General features: G+C 47.8%; 1 protein-coding gene across 4 annotated transcripts in view; it reads left to right on the top strand.

Annotated features, from left to right (window-relative positions):
• Tmc5 (transmembrane channel like 5) overlaps nt 1-13,368 on the top strand; it is a 58,548-nt gene extending 45,180 nt beyond the window's left edge. For 3 of the 4 annotated variants that reach the window (XM_078024282.1, XM_078024280.1, XM_078024283.1), the window contains 7 exons: nt 2,041-2,116; nt 2,301-2,434; nt 4,242-4,415; nt 6,562-6,640; nt 10,478-10,582; nt 12,117-12,159; nt 12,909-13,368. In XM_078024282.1, coding sequence (XP_077880408.1) covers nt 2,041-2,116; nt 2,301-2,434; nt 4,242-4,415; nt 6,562-6,640; nt 10,478-10,582; nt 12,117-12,159; nt 12,909-12,955 — 658 coding nt within the window. In that variant the 3' untranslated portion in view covers nt 12,956-13,368. The remainder of the gene's footprint in view (nt 1-2,040; nt 2,117-2,300; nt 2,435-4,241; nt 4,416-6,561; nt 6,641-10,477; nt 10,583-12,116; nt 12,160-12,908) is intronic. The other variant, XM_078024281.1, reaches the window with a different exon arrangement.
• The last annotated feature ends 735 nt before the right edge of the window (nt 13,369-14,103 follow it).

Genomic DNA, 14,103 nt, shown 5'->3' with positions numbered 1-14,103 from the left:
GCCCTGTTTTGGATTTTATTTAGAGACAGGGTCTCCCTGAGTTGCTTAGGGCCTCGCCAGAGGCTGCCTTTGAACTCGCCATCCTCCTGCCTCAGCCTCCCGAGCCGCCGGGATGACAGGCGTGCGCCACCTCACCCGGCGACACTGTTATCTTTATGAGCACTCTTTAAAAAAAACTGTAAAAATTCATAGCAAGTATGATCACATGGTTGTGTGACCCATCTTCAGAACCTTCTCATGTGGCAAAACTGGAACAACTCTGTACCCAGTATCCGCCACTCCTTTCCTGTGCCTCCTAGTCCCTGGCAACCCGTGATCTACTTTCTGGTTCTGTGAATTTATGTTACACCATCAAAAAGAAAAAAAGTGTGGAGTCAAATAATATTGACCCTTTTTTTTTGTCCCCGGGTTGCATTTCCCTGCCAGAGCTGAACAATAGCTCCTTGTGTGCGGAAGTCCACATTTCATTTATCCATTCATCTGTCCACCACACGTGGCTGCCACCGATTGGCAATTGTGAATAGTGCCACTCTGAACACAGGTGTGCAGTGATCTCCTTGAGATCCTTTCCCCACTTCTTTCGCATATAGGCCAAGATGTGAAATGGCTGGATCCTGAGGGTACTCACAGGCACTCCTAAGTTTTTTTTGTTTTTGAACAAATAATGACACAGGGAATATCCTAACATAACTGGTTTCTTTTACTGCACAACCGGGCATGGAAGCCAGGGCCTCACACAGGCTAAGCAAGTGCTCTACCACGGAGTTACATCCCCAGCCCCTTTTATTGTTTTATTTTGGGACAGCGTCTCACTAAGTGGTGGAGGCTGGCCTCCCACTTGCGATCCTCCTGACCCAGTCTCCCGAGTCACTGGGATTATAAGCACGCACGGTTGCACCCAGCCTAATGATGAATTTTAAAAGAAGATGATATAATAACAGAAAAGGGAGTGCATGTTATGGCTGAAGGTGAGGAACGTGTTTCCCAAGCTTCACCCTTTTACACTCTCGCCTTGCCAGTCTAACCTGGCTTCTTTTGGGGGCACATTGCCACATCATCTGGTTTATCATCTTCCTAGTACTTTTTTTTTTTTTGAATTGTTTGCCTTTTTTTTTTTTTTCTAAACTCAAATACATTTTTAAAGGAGTCCACCAGTGCTAGTGGACAGAAATCACAAACTTAATTGGAAAAAATAAGAACGATCCCACCCTGAAAGTCTTTACCTTGGAGCCAGACCCTGCTGTGTGCCGAGGCTCCCGGTTTAAGGCCTCGTCCTGTTCTGGAAACTTGGGGGTTAGCGATGGGCAGCAGTTGAAGACATTCTAGCACCAAACTGATTTTCTTCCTGGGCACCAGGAGCGCTGGGGGAAGAGCTGGAAAGAGGTGTACCCCCCAAGCCTTGTCACCTGTACCCCCAAGCCTTGTCCCTGCAGGACCTCGGGCCTTGAGTCCCTCATTTAGGACACACCAGGTTGGGGCTGCCGAGGGCCAGCGGGGGCGTTGGTGGTGGCGTGGAGTCGCTTGGCAGAACCTTCCCAGAGCTGGAAAGGGAGCAGCTGGGGGCCCTGGTTCACGGCCACGCCGCAGTCCCCTCCGCCCATCCACAAGGGCCGACATGGCGGGTCCCAGAGCCCAGTGGCTCCAGCCGTGGAGATTTGTTCTCTCACGACTCTGGAGGCCGGAAGCCCAAGATCAAGGTGGTGCGGGCAGGGCTGGTTCCTTCCGAGGGCCAGGAGAGAAGGACCTGCCTGTGCCAGGTCACCACCCCCCTGTGTGGTGGTCCCCCTCTAGGCTTGTGTTTCGTCTCTTCTGTGAAGGACACCAGCCCTGCTGGTGACCGGGCCCAGCGCGGTGACCTCATTTCAACGTGGCTCCCTCTTTACAGACCCTGTCTCCAAAGGCAGGCCCCGTCGCGAGGCCCTCGAGGTTGGGACTTCACCTGTGGAATTTTATGGGGACGTGACTGACCCCCCCTCTCTGCGCCCCTCGTGGGTCCCGACCCCTGGCCCCGCCCCTGGGCTCTGACTCTTGCCTTTTCAGGATTGGAATGTTCTTCTGTCCTCTGCTCCCCTTCATCCAGATGGTCACCCTTTTCACCATGTTTTACGTCAAAAACGTGAGTCAGCCTGGGGTCACAGCCCCCCCCACCCCCACCCCCGGGCTTCGCTGGGTCCCCTGGGACAGGGAGGTGGCTGGATCTGGGGGTGGGGGGCGCGACAAGGGATCGGGGCCCTCCCCGGGCGGGGTCCCTCGGCCGCTCCTCTGGTGCACATGGGAGGGGACGGCACCTGTCTCCGCAGATCAGCCTCATAGTGAACTTCCAGCCCCCGAGCAAAGCCTGGCGGGCCTCCCAGATGATCACCGTCTTCATCTTCCTGCTCTTCTTCCCGTCCTTCACGGGGGTGCTGTGCACGCTGGCCATCACCATCTGGAGGTAGGGGACGGTGGCCTCGGGTTTGCTTCCCAGGGCAGGTTCTATTATCATCCAGACATGGTGAGGCCGGGGGATCAAGAGACAGCGGCAATAACCAATAACAGGGCAATAACCAATAACATTGGTTATTCCCTGTTCCCAGGAGGAGGGGACGCTCCGTGTCATGGGGGGACACACAGAGAAGCAGCAGGGATGGGGGTGGGTGGGTAAGCCCTATACTGCGGTTTCCATGGTAGGGAACGGGCAAGCCAGGGCATGGCATGTAGGATTAGGATTGGCTCCGGGGCCCAGGGCTGTCCTAAGTGGTCTGGTACCTGGCCGAGGAGTGACTGGGGCAGGGGAACAGAGGTCCAGAGACAGGAGTCTGATAAAGGAGTGGGTTGCAGTGTGGGCTCTGGATTGATGGGTGCAGCAACCCCGTAGCTCTTGTACCATCCCAGGACCCAGCAGGCCCCTCCCCACACATGCACGGTGCTCCCTTTGCCTGGCTCCTCCCAGTCCTTTGCCTGGGTTCCTTCTTTCCACTCTCCGACTCTCAGCTCCAAGCCTGTCTCCTGGATCCGACCCTCCCCATCATCCGTGTGTACCTGATGGACCTTCCCATCCTCCTCGGTCCACCCTTTTCCCCACCCCTCTCTCTCAGGCCTGAATTTCTTTCCATCATCCCACCACTCAAAGTCAGAAATGCCTTTGTCTAATTACTTACTCTTGGATTTGTCCAACGTTCCCACTCGAATGAATGGAAGTCCAAGAGGGAAGGACGAGGTCTGTCTTGTTTAATATAGAATCCCCGGGCCTACCAGCCCAGTACCTAGGAGAAGTCAAATAAACCTTGGTAGAAAGAATGAAGGAAAGGGGTGGGGGGTTGACCTGGGGGATGCAGGTGAAATTGGAGCCACCTGGGACTCAAGCAGCTTCAAGGAATGTTGCAATGTCCCCTGTCCTCCTAAAACAGCCATGGTCTCTCCCTCTCCTCCTTATTGCCCTCTGGTTTCTGCTGGTGCAGAACTGACTGCTCGTGAGGGACAGCTTCAGCCCCCAGAGCTAGCAGGCTTGCCTCTTGGGGTTTCCTAAATCGATTTCCCAAGAAAACGACTCTGTCCACATTTATTTCTTCAATCCAAGGTACCGCAGAGGTCACTGCCTGTTCTTTGAATTGACCTCTGTTGGGTCAGGTGGTACCTTTGGTCCTAGAACCAGTCATTCCAGAGGGGCTGTGAGCCAGAGGGCTTCTTCTGGAAGGGGAGGAGTGTGGGTAGAGAAGGCAAGACCTGCTGATTTCAGTCGCAGAGCCTAAAAAGGACACTTGCTAGCCGGGCGCGGCGGTGCACATCTATAACCCCAGTGGCTCGAGAGGCTGAGGCAGGAGGATTGCGAGTTCAAAGCCAGCCTCAGCACCTTAGTGAGGCCCTTAGCAACTCAGCAAGACCCTGTCTCAAAATAAAAAAAAATAATAATACTAATAAAAAGGGGCTAGGGGGGCTGGGGATGTGGCTCAAGCGGTAGCGCGCTCGCCTGGCATGCGTGCGGCCCGGGTTCGATCCTCAGCACCACATACCAACAAAGATGTTGTGTCCGCCGAAAAAACTAAGAAATGAATATTTTAAAAATTCTCTCTCTCTCTCTCTCTCTCTCTCTCTCTCTCTTTAAAAAAAAAGGGGGGGGGCTAGGGATATGGCTCAGTGGTTGAGCGCCTCTGGGTTCAATTCCCAGTATCAAAACCAGCAAAGCAAACAAAAATCCTGGTTCTAGAATGCCCACCTCTGAGTCTGGTGCCAGAGATGTTTTTCTACCCGGGTTTTTCCAGACTGAAACCTTCTGCCGACTGCGGCCCGTTTCGAGGCCTGCCTTCCTTCATCTACTCTGTCTACCGCTGGATCGACACCCTGAGCGGGCGTCCCGGCTACCAGTGGGTGGTGTGGATCTATCACAACCTCATCGGCAGCGTGCACTTCTTTTTCATCCTCACCCTCATCGTGTTGTAAGTGGGGTGCCTCCGGGAACCAGGGGGGAGGCCAAGAGCTGCTGTCGTGGGCACAGGATGAGCCCAGCCCTCGGGGCGCTTTGGTTGCAAAGCAGAGACCTACGGCGTAGCTTTGTGTTTGGGATGGTCCCGACTCCACCTCTGAATACGTAGTTTTCTATTTTATTTTTTATTGGTTTATTTGTTCGTGGTGCTGAGGATGAGAACCCAGGGCCTTGTGCATGCCAGGCAAGCGCGCTGCCAGCTGAGCTATGTCTCCAGCCCTGGTAGTTTTTTTTTAAAAAGAGTTTTTTGAATATCTTCTCTGAGTTTTTTGGTCCCCAAGGTATATAAAGAGAGCAATACCCACTTTGCCCCTTTCGAGAGATGATAAGAGAATAAAATGAAAAGAAGGATATGAGATCTTAGGAAAATCATAGGTATGATTCCTTCTGGGATTGTGATATGGAAAAAAAATGGTTTGGACATTATTGCTACATTAGGAAATTTATTTATTTATTTTTTAAAAAAGGTCCATTTCTGGCTTCTAGTAAAAAAAAAAAAAAAGTAGGTTTGTTACCCCTGTGCCTATTTTCCTGCACAGAGTAGTTGGCTGGTTGATTATGGCAGTTGCTGATGAGAATCTTGACCTTGGTGTCATTTGAGATGGCAACTTCTTCTTTTTCTTATCTTTTAATATTTTTTTAGTTGCCAATGGATCTTTATGTTTATTATTTATATGTGGTGCCGAGAGTCGAAGCCAGGGCCTCTCACACGCCAGGCAAGAGCTCTACCACTGAGCCCCAGCCCCTGCCCAGGATGGCACCTCCCTGTACAGAGAGCCAGGACTCAAAGGCACCGAGTCCCGGAGCCAGGTGGTGTGGACAGTGTGGGGTGATCCCTCCGCTTCACAGAGGGAGGTGATGAGACTTACAGAGATGGGGTGACCTGCCGAGACAGGTTCCGGGCCCCAGGGCCTGTTAGTGGCAGGAGAGGCTAGAACCGGGTCTCCCGGTCCCCACTTACGCCTTCCCTCCCCAGCGCCACGTTGCCACTGGCTTCCTGACCACGCTGAGTTCTCCTGGTGGCTTTGCTCCTGTCCCCTGCTAACTGACTGGGTTTGTGTTCTTTGCAGTCACACTTCTGACACCAAATATGTGTGTGTGTGTGTGGGGGGGCTTTCCCCTTCACACCAACCAATTCTTTAACTCCCCAGACACCAGCTGGGGGTGCTACGGCTTACTTCAGTTCTGACATTCATGTCACACTCCCCGAGGGTTCAGTCCTGTGAGTCCACCACCCCTTCAGACGCTGCTCCCAAGACCCAGGGGGCCTGCACTTCTGACCGACCGGCTATCAGTTTGAGGGTTCCCCACAGCCCCCTCCTCAGATTTGATCATTTGCTAAGATGACTCACAGAACTCTGGAAAGCACGATTACCAGTGTACGATAGAGGCGGTAACTCAAGGAGAGCCAAGGGGAAGAGATGTCAAGGACAAGGTGTGACGGAGGGAGTGGCATGGTGACTCCACGTCCACTCCTAGGCAGGCATGCTTGATGACGAAATCTTTGGTGTTGAACTTGATTTCCAGCCGTTCTGTCCTGCCCATCCTGAAACCATCCAGGGGCCCTCGACAACCAGACATTTCATTCACATTCAAAGGACACTCTGGAGATGCCAAGGAATTTAGTGTTGGTGTGCCAGGGACAAAGATTAGATAGGTAGATAGACAGACAGACAGACATCTGGGAGCTTGTTAGAAATGCAGAATCTGATCTCTGCCCCAGAGCTACTAAATGAGAATATGCATTTGAACACAATCCCAAGAAATGTGTATTCCCTGAAGTTTGAACAGCGCTGTCCAAATCCACAAGCTCGAGATACATCTTGGAACCATGCGCATGTCTGACCACACGCCCAGAGACATGCAACTCACGGGTCTAAAGACCGGCCACGGCGTGGGTCTCATTTGCACCTCCCAGGTGATCCCATGTGCAGCCCAGTGAAGAACCATTACTCTATTGTTCCTGAAACTCCCGGTGATCGGAACTTCCAGGAACATAGTGGAGTCAAAACCCGTTTGCAAGCAAATATTCCAGTCCCCTTGTACCCAGTTGGCATTTGGAGCCTGCAACTGTCACCCTTTCCCTTCTTCTCTTCCAGAATCATCACCTATCTTTACTGGCAGATCACAGAGGGAAGGAAGATTATGATCAGGCTTCTCCATGAACAGATCATTAATGTAAGTCTCACTGGGCCCTGTGTCAGCCTTCTCCTTTAAAACCCTTCATAATAGACATTTCCAAACATACTCCAAAACAGAGACAGTAAATAGTACAATGAACCCCCATAAGCCCACCATCCAGCCCCGGCAACCATCAATCAACCTTTGGAAACTCTCATTTCATCTATACTACATCTTCCCTGCAAATCTCTGCATTATTTTAAAGCAAATCTTAGGCCTGGCATTATTTTTTCTTTATCTGTTTAAAATTTTATATGCATCTCTTTGAGATAAAGACTTTAAAAACATACCCACAATATATCCTCATTGCACCTAAAAGAAAACTTACCAAGAATTGACTGTGATCATCTAATGCCCAATGTCAAGCTTCCCCACAGTTCCTTCCAGGGTCTTTTTGCATCATAGACGAGCAACACTGTTCACTGTAGCGTATCTGCTGTTTCCTTTGTGAGCCCGTGACTGACTGGGAGCCACAGCTGGATGCCGCTGCCCAGCATTACAAGAGAGTATCGAACCAAATCTCACTAGCCTGGGAAAGAGCAAAACTCCAACTCTGAAGTTCAGATTCTACTGAATATGCATGATTTTCACACTGTAGTAAAGTTGGAAAATCACAACATCTTCTTGGGGACCCTCTGTACTTCATGGGTGGTGCTGTGCCCTTCTGTGACATCCCCTTCAGATAGACAATGTCTGACTGTCTAATTTCTGTGATGTTAAGAGCGATTGCTGGTCAGAGCTTCTTCAGCCCCATGGATCTATGATAGAATTCCCATCAACCTTTCAGCTAATGGATTTAGTAGGCTTTGATGTGTGTGTGGCCTAGAAGATCCATTTATATCATAGAGATAATAGAGATAATTATGCCAATCTCTGTCTCCATCTTTACAAGGCCTTTTTCTTGATTTCTTCTTCTCTTCTTTTCCAAGTTCTTCTCATTGGATTTAGGTTTCTGTTCTAATTCAGGCCGATCTCATCCCACAATCCTTAATTAAATTGCATCTTCCAAGACCTTATTCCCAACTAAGGTCATATTCACAGGTCCTGGCATTTGAACTTGAAACATGTCTTTTTAAAAGGGGACACTATTCAATCCATTACACCTAACAACTTCCAAATACAGCCTATGGGGATTTTAAAATTATCATTATGAATGTAAAGTTTAAGTATAGGTTGATATCTTTAAATTACAGTCATTTTTTTTAAACTTAGGGATCATTTTTCTTTTTAATATTTATTTTTCAATTGTAGTTAGGCACAATACCTTTATTTATTTATTTTTATGTGGTGCTGAGGATCAAACCCAGGGCCTTGCATGTGCTAGGTGAGCACTCTACTGCTGAGCCACAACCCCAAAATTGCAGTCATTTTTATGCTCAAAGAGTCTCATTATTTGCTAGGAAAAAATCTAAAGAATTGAATTAATTTCTGGGTTCTTTTGACATGACACCAGAAGTATTTGATAGGTTCCTTACTCTCCGAAAGAACCAGGTGTTCTAGGTTCGTCTTGGTTCATTTCCTGTTACAGAACAGGAAGCAGCTGTTCCTTCAAAGAGTCTTTGGGAAATGGTAGTTAGAGACTGTAGTCTAGGCACGGGGGTGCTTATTGATCCTGGGCTGATTTTCTGTCCTTCCATGGCTGTGATATAAGATCTTGTATCTAGACATTTGCTGAAGAAATAGGACTTCCTAGTGTCTTATCTACTTATCTGTGGGGTTTCAGATAATTTGAGTTTATTCTTTCAGAAGGTAAAGGAGGGGCATGGGTTAGTAATGCTCTTTTTCCTCACCCCCAGAAGCTTTACCAATGCTCCTCTGATGCAGACCTCTAAATGTCTTGGGAAAATCTTATGCAGACCTCAACACAGGAAGGATTTGATTCCAAAGCCTTGGGTTTGTAAAGGCAGTGCCAGGTAAACTGGGGAGAGGTTTGGATGACGTCATTTGAAGGCAGCATGAGCATCACTACAGACCTTCCTGCTTGGGAGTCTCACCCAGAGGATGGACCCCCAAAGGCAGGGACATCATCTCCAGAAGAACCCAGTCAAAGGCTTGGGAATAGACTTTGCAACAATCCTTCTCAAAGAATGACCACCGGCATAAAATGTTAGAAATACAAATTCCCGATACTTCCCTATTCAGGCAACACGTAACATTTACTGAGCACTTACATGATGCCTGGCATTGTTTTAAGTGATGAACAAAATATATATATATATATATATATATATAAAATTGAATCCTAACGAGGGCACATGCGTTTCTTTAAACTCCCCATTTTAAATTAGGGAAACCAAGGCCTTCAGATTGCATTGATTCATCCTTAATTGTAGGGTTAATACACGGAGAAACAGAAAACTCCAAAGTTTGTGTTCTTAAACCCAATATCGTTTACCTCTCTGAATAAAAACTGATCAGGGAAAGCCTAGGAGTTTGCATTTTTGCACACTCTTAGGTAACTCTAATTCATCCTAGAGAGTGGAGACAGCTGCTGCAGGTCAGAGATCTCTAAACACGTTGGCTACATCCAAGACACCTGGAGGACTTGTTAAAAATTCCCAAGGACATTTTTTTTTCCTACAGAAGAATCTGAATTAATTAATAGAAGAGGAATAAGAGAAAATAGCTTTGAAGCCAACAAGACCCAGGAGGAATATTCTACACATTTCCTGCTCTCCAAGGAGAAGACGTGTTTCCTTCCTTAGTTCCTCTGACCAATTTTGAATTGTTCATCTCCATCAGCACAGAGATCAAGTGGACCAAGGAATCCCACCGGACAGCCTTTGGGACAGAGCCCCGAGCTCTGGCATTCTCAGCAGGAAGACAGGACACGGCCAGGCAGTACCAGGCTGTAGAGTAGGCTCTGGGGCAGGAGTGTGCCAAGAAGGGGGACGCCGTTACAAAAGCAGGTTCTTGGATCCAGAGTCATAGACACCAACCTCGGACCCAGACAGAATGTAGGCAGAAGCAAGGCTTTATTTAGGGCCAGAAGTAAGACACAGCATGATCCGAGAGAGTCCGGCCGGCTCCGGCAGAGATCAAAGGTGCACAGTTCCATGGCAACTGTGGGGTGGGAAAGACTCAGTCTCTTGATGTCATCACATACGTAGAGGTGGGACCTCAGTTCACCTGTGCTCTTCTTCACGGAACACCTGTCTCATGACTCTCCTAGCTCCACCTAGGGGTGTGCTTTTTACCATGTGAATAAGGTAAAGGTGACTTCAGCGACTATTCTACACCTGCGTGTGCCCCAATCCCCATTCCCCTTATCTTCGGGGAAAGTTTCTAATATTGCCGTTTTCAGGATAGGGCAGCCCCACCTTGTTTGGCGGTAGCCGGCATTTCTGCTGACCACAGAGTCTCAGAAGGCTGAGCTCACTTTCTCCCAGCTTCCCATCTCTCCTAGGCTTGAAGTCTTCTTGATCTTCTAACTCCTGGTTTTCTGGCCTGGCTAAGAAACCCGCATAAGACTCAGCGCTCACTTGGCTGTCTTTTTCCCCTGAGAGGTATCATCTTAATCCAGGGGATCCTGGCTGTGTCAATACCGAAACCTTCAGTTCCTTCTAGTTCTCGGCTAGAGGAGGGTCTTGCCCAAGGCTGGTAGGGGAATTGCTTTGGTGGAGCCTCTTATAATGCAGGAGGGCTCTGGGGGTCCGGGTAGGGGGTCACTGGCCTTGCTGTGAAATGCTTCTTCTCTTTTCATCAAAAGAAAATATGGAAACAGTCTCCATCCCACTTCTGGTACCTTCTTTTAACCAATTTCTCTTTAATACTACACCATCATTCATTCCCCCATGGTTTGATTTTTGTTTTTCTTTTTTTCCTTCTTGGCAGGAGGGCAAAGATAAGATGTTCCTGATAGAGAAGTTGATCAAGCTGCAGGATATGGAGAAGAGAGCCAACCCCAGCGCACTGATACTGGAAAGGAGGGAGGTGGAGGTGAGGCCAGAGGCTGCCCCGGGAGCTCAGGGATGCAGACTAGCCCTTTGTGAAAAGTGCACCTGGGAACTAGAGACCAAGCTGTTGGGGTCACATAAGGGCTCTTCGCTTTCGATGTTTAAGCATTTCTGAGGTTTTTCAATTTAAAAAAAAAAAAATCAATTGATACCAGGTGCACTGGCACACTCCTGTGATCCCAGCAACTCAGGAGGCTGAGACAGGAGGATCACAAGTTCAAAGGCAGCCTCAGCAACTTAATGAGGCCCTGAGCAACTCCGGAAGACCCTATCTCAAAATAACAAATAAAAAGCGCTGGGGATGGGGCTCCATGGTAAAGCATCCCTGGGTTCAATCTCTAGTACCAAAAAAAAAAAAAAAAAAAAAAAATCAGTTGATCATTTAACATATTCCATGGTTGGCTTGTTCTAGATGCTGGATTACTGGGAACAAAACAAAGGCCCTGTCCTCACAGAGCTCACATTTGTTTTCTAAAACCTGCTGATGCAGAGGTATATCCTGCTGAGATGAAAAGTACCCTGACATCTCATTCCCACCATTAATGCTTCAGTGTCTATTCTTCCAGATCTTCTTTCCCTGGGCACGGGCAGTCACGCCTCTATCTACTGACACTTTATTTAGTTACAAAAGTGGGGCCATATTATACAAATAGTATCATAACTCTACCACGATATACACCTAACACTGTATCTTGGATTATTTTATTTTGTACCTATTTAGCCATTTCATTTATTCTCAGGTTTTTTTTTTTTTTTTAATACTTAGAATAGTGTATAACGAAGCACTTTTTGTTAGAATTATCTTAGGCGAGAATTGCTGCCACAGGTCATGCATGTAATAATGCTAAGAGATATTGCTGTATTCTGCTGACTTTAGTCCTGCCAAGAGGGTATAAAGATGCAGAAAGCCCTGCTCCAATTCCAAAGCCTCTGCCCACTTCCTTGGTGCCCTGGAAAATACAGATAAATAGGAAATCCACCTTAATTCAAATGGAAGGTGTGATTTTGAAAGGAGTGATCTTTTTTGTTTTAATATCTATTTTTTAGTTTTAGGTGGACACAATATCTTTATTTTTATGTGGTGCTGAGAATTGAACCCAGTGCCTCACGTGTGCTAGGCGAGCGCGCTACCCCTTGAGCCACATCCCCAGCCCGGAACGTGTGATCTTGACACTGTAATTTATTATCGGTCGCATGTTAATACTGCCAGCATTCTTTGGGGAAGGGATCTAGAGGCTCAACTTGAATCCTCTCGGCCACCAGTCATGTTTGTACCCTTGTCACCTTAGGTCCTAATATGACCCGGCCCATTGTAATCACTCAGTAAATATCTGTGGAATGAATGAATGAAATCATTGTCCCTAAAACGCCATACTTCTGTGGCCGAGGCTTGGTCTTAGTCACCAGTCCTTCGTTTTAAAGTAATGAGAAGTTCACAAAACACACCACCTGTGCTACGAGACCCAGGATCTACGTTCTTTCCCAGTGACATGGTGGCCTTTTTCCTTTCTTTTCAGCAGCAAGTGCCTTTGCATTTGAAGGAACAGGCCGCTACTCCTGGTAAGCAATGGAACTGTCAGAGAGTAAGACACTAACTTGTCCCAGTTCACGGCACAGCCCAAGGCAGAGGGTCATAATTGCTCTGTGGATCATGGGATGCAAACGGGCTGAAGCAAACATCCAAGAGTAATTCTTGTTTTCTGTGTGTCCTAAGACGGGAGTTTGCAACGTCACCAGAACCTGGTTCCTCTCTGGGGTTCTTTTCCATGTTAGTTTGTTTTGCAAATAGTCTCCTCCTGATAATTGCAAAACCTTTTTTTTTTTTTTTTTATCAACCCCTTGTATCTCCTTGGGTTCAGTCTAGTGGGAAAGAGCAGGGGACCTAGAATTTTCCTGGCATTTCATTGAACGTGCTGGGGCAGTGCGCCCATCCATGAGCCGATCTCTGTGGCTTTGAAGATGTGGCGGTTTCCTTGGTCAGATCTGAGTGACATGCTGCAGCTGTGGGTACAGCCATAGAGATGACAGGCACTGAGAGAGGGAGGGGTGACCTCCCAAGGAAGATCTGGGGTTGATGTCAGAAGGGGAACAAATGCTGGTGGGGGAGGGGGCAGGCGGGACGACAAACCAACCCTTTTGTCTTTTGTGGATAGCGTTTACTGAGACAGCATGGCGGGAATTCAAGGGAGGATTTCAGAAAGTGAAAGGGGGGAGATCAAGGAGGCCTGAGATCCATCTGGTCACTCCCTTACAGAGACAGGGCGGTGTGGGTTTGCACTGACCACTCTTTCCTCCTGTGTCCCACGCAGACCTGCGATTCAGGCGATCCTTTCAAGAAGATAATCGAAAGGTGTGACGACACCCATCAAATGAAGAGAGAAGATAAAAGGGGGAACACTTCTTCCATGATACCTGGGCCTCTAGGAAGAGGAAGCCACACCTTAAGCAGGAGCCGGAACTGACCCTCAGTGTAAATGCCAAAGTCAAATTGGGCCGCCTCTGCTACTTTTGAAACCCAACTGCTGATTTTTCAAGGTGGCCTACTCCAGGATTTCCCAGTAAAGACTGTTGTGATATTGAAATGACCCCACAAAACCATGGTTAGAGATAATCTGAGAATAGTCCATTTTGTCTCCAAGAATTTTTGTTTGTTTGTTTGAACGATTGGTCCTTAGGAATCTCTCTTCCCAGCGTTCCCGGGACCTGGCAAAGGTTTACAAACTGGTGCTAAGAAAAGTGGCCCAGATTGAATAAAAACGTGATACTCAATCAGGGATACAAAGTGTCTGAATTGTGTAACTTGCATTTGTTGGTGATTTAGAATTAAAACATCCCCCATGTGACCCAAAGGTGCAATGAAGTCTTATCTCTGAAACTTTATTTCATATCAAGCACAAGAGCTTTGGGGTTAGACCAGGGTAGGGAAGGTAGGGGAGAAAAGTTGTCCCCTAAGGTTTTACACATGATCATCAGAATCTTAAGCTGCACCAATCATAAAATTAGTGGTGGTGTAGGGTGCATGTGTGCGCATATGAAATGAATGTGTGTGTGTGATGATTTTTTTTTTTTTTTTTTTTTTAGATTTGCCAAATGATTGACAAGGAGAACCTCTTTGATTGTTCTTAAAACCGAGGGGTTCTGGGCTGGGCTGGGGCTCAGCAGTAGTGTACTTGCCTGGTATGTGTGAGGCACTTACTGTGTATAAATGAATAAAATAAAGATCTATCAACTAGAAGAATGTTTAAAAAAAAATTAAAAATAAAACTGAAGGGTTCACTAGGCCTCACCTCCACTTTTTAATAGTACCATGGGTAGGTGCGGTAGCACATGCCATAATCCCAGTGGCTTGGGAGGCTGAGGCAGGAGGATCATGAGTTCAAAGCCAGACCCAGCAAAGTGAGGCGCTAAGCAACTCAGAGAGACCTTGTCTCTAAATACAAAATAGGTCTGGGGACGTGGCTCAGTGGTGGAGGGCTCGTGAGTTCAATCCCTGGTACCCGCTCC

The sequence above is a fragment of the Ictidomys tridecemlineatus genome, chromosome 10, assembly GCF_052094955.1.
Source record: "Ictidomys tridecemlineatus isolate mIctTri1 chromosome 10, mIctTri1.hap1, whole genome shotgun sequence".
NCBI lineage: Eukaryota > Metazoa > Chordata > Mammalia > Rodentia > Sciuridae > Ictidomys > Ictidomys tridecemlineatus.
This window is presented reverse-complemented; position numbering and strand designations above follow the sequence as displayed.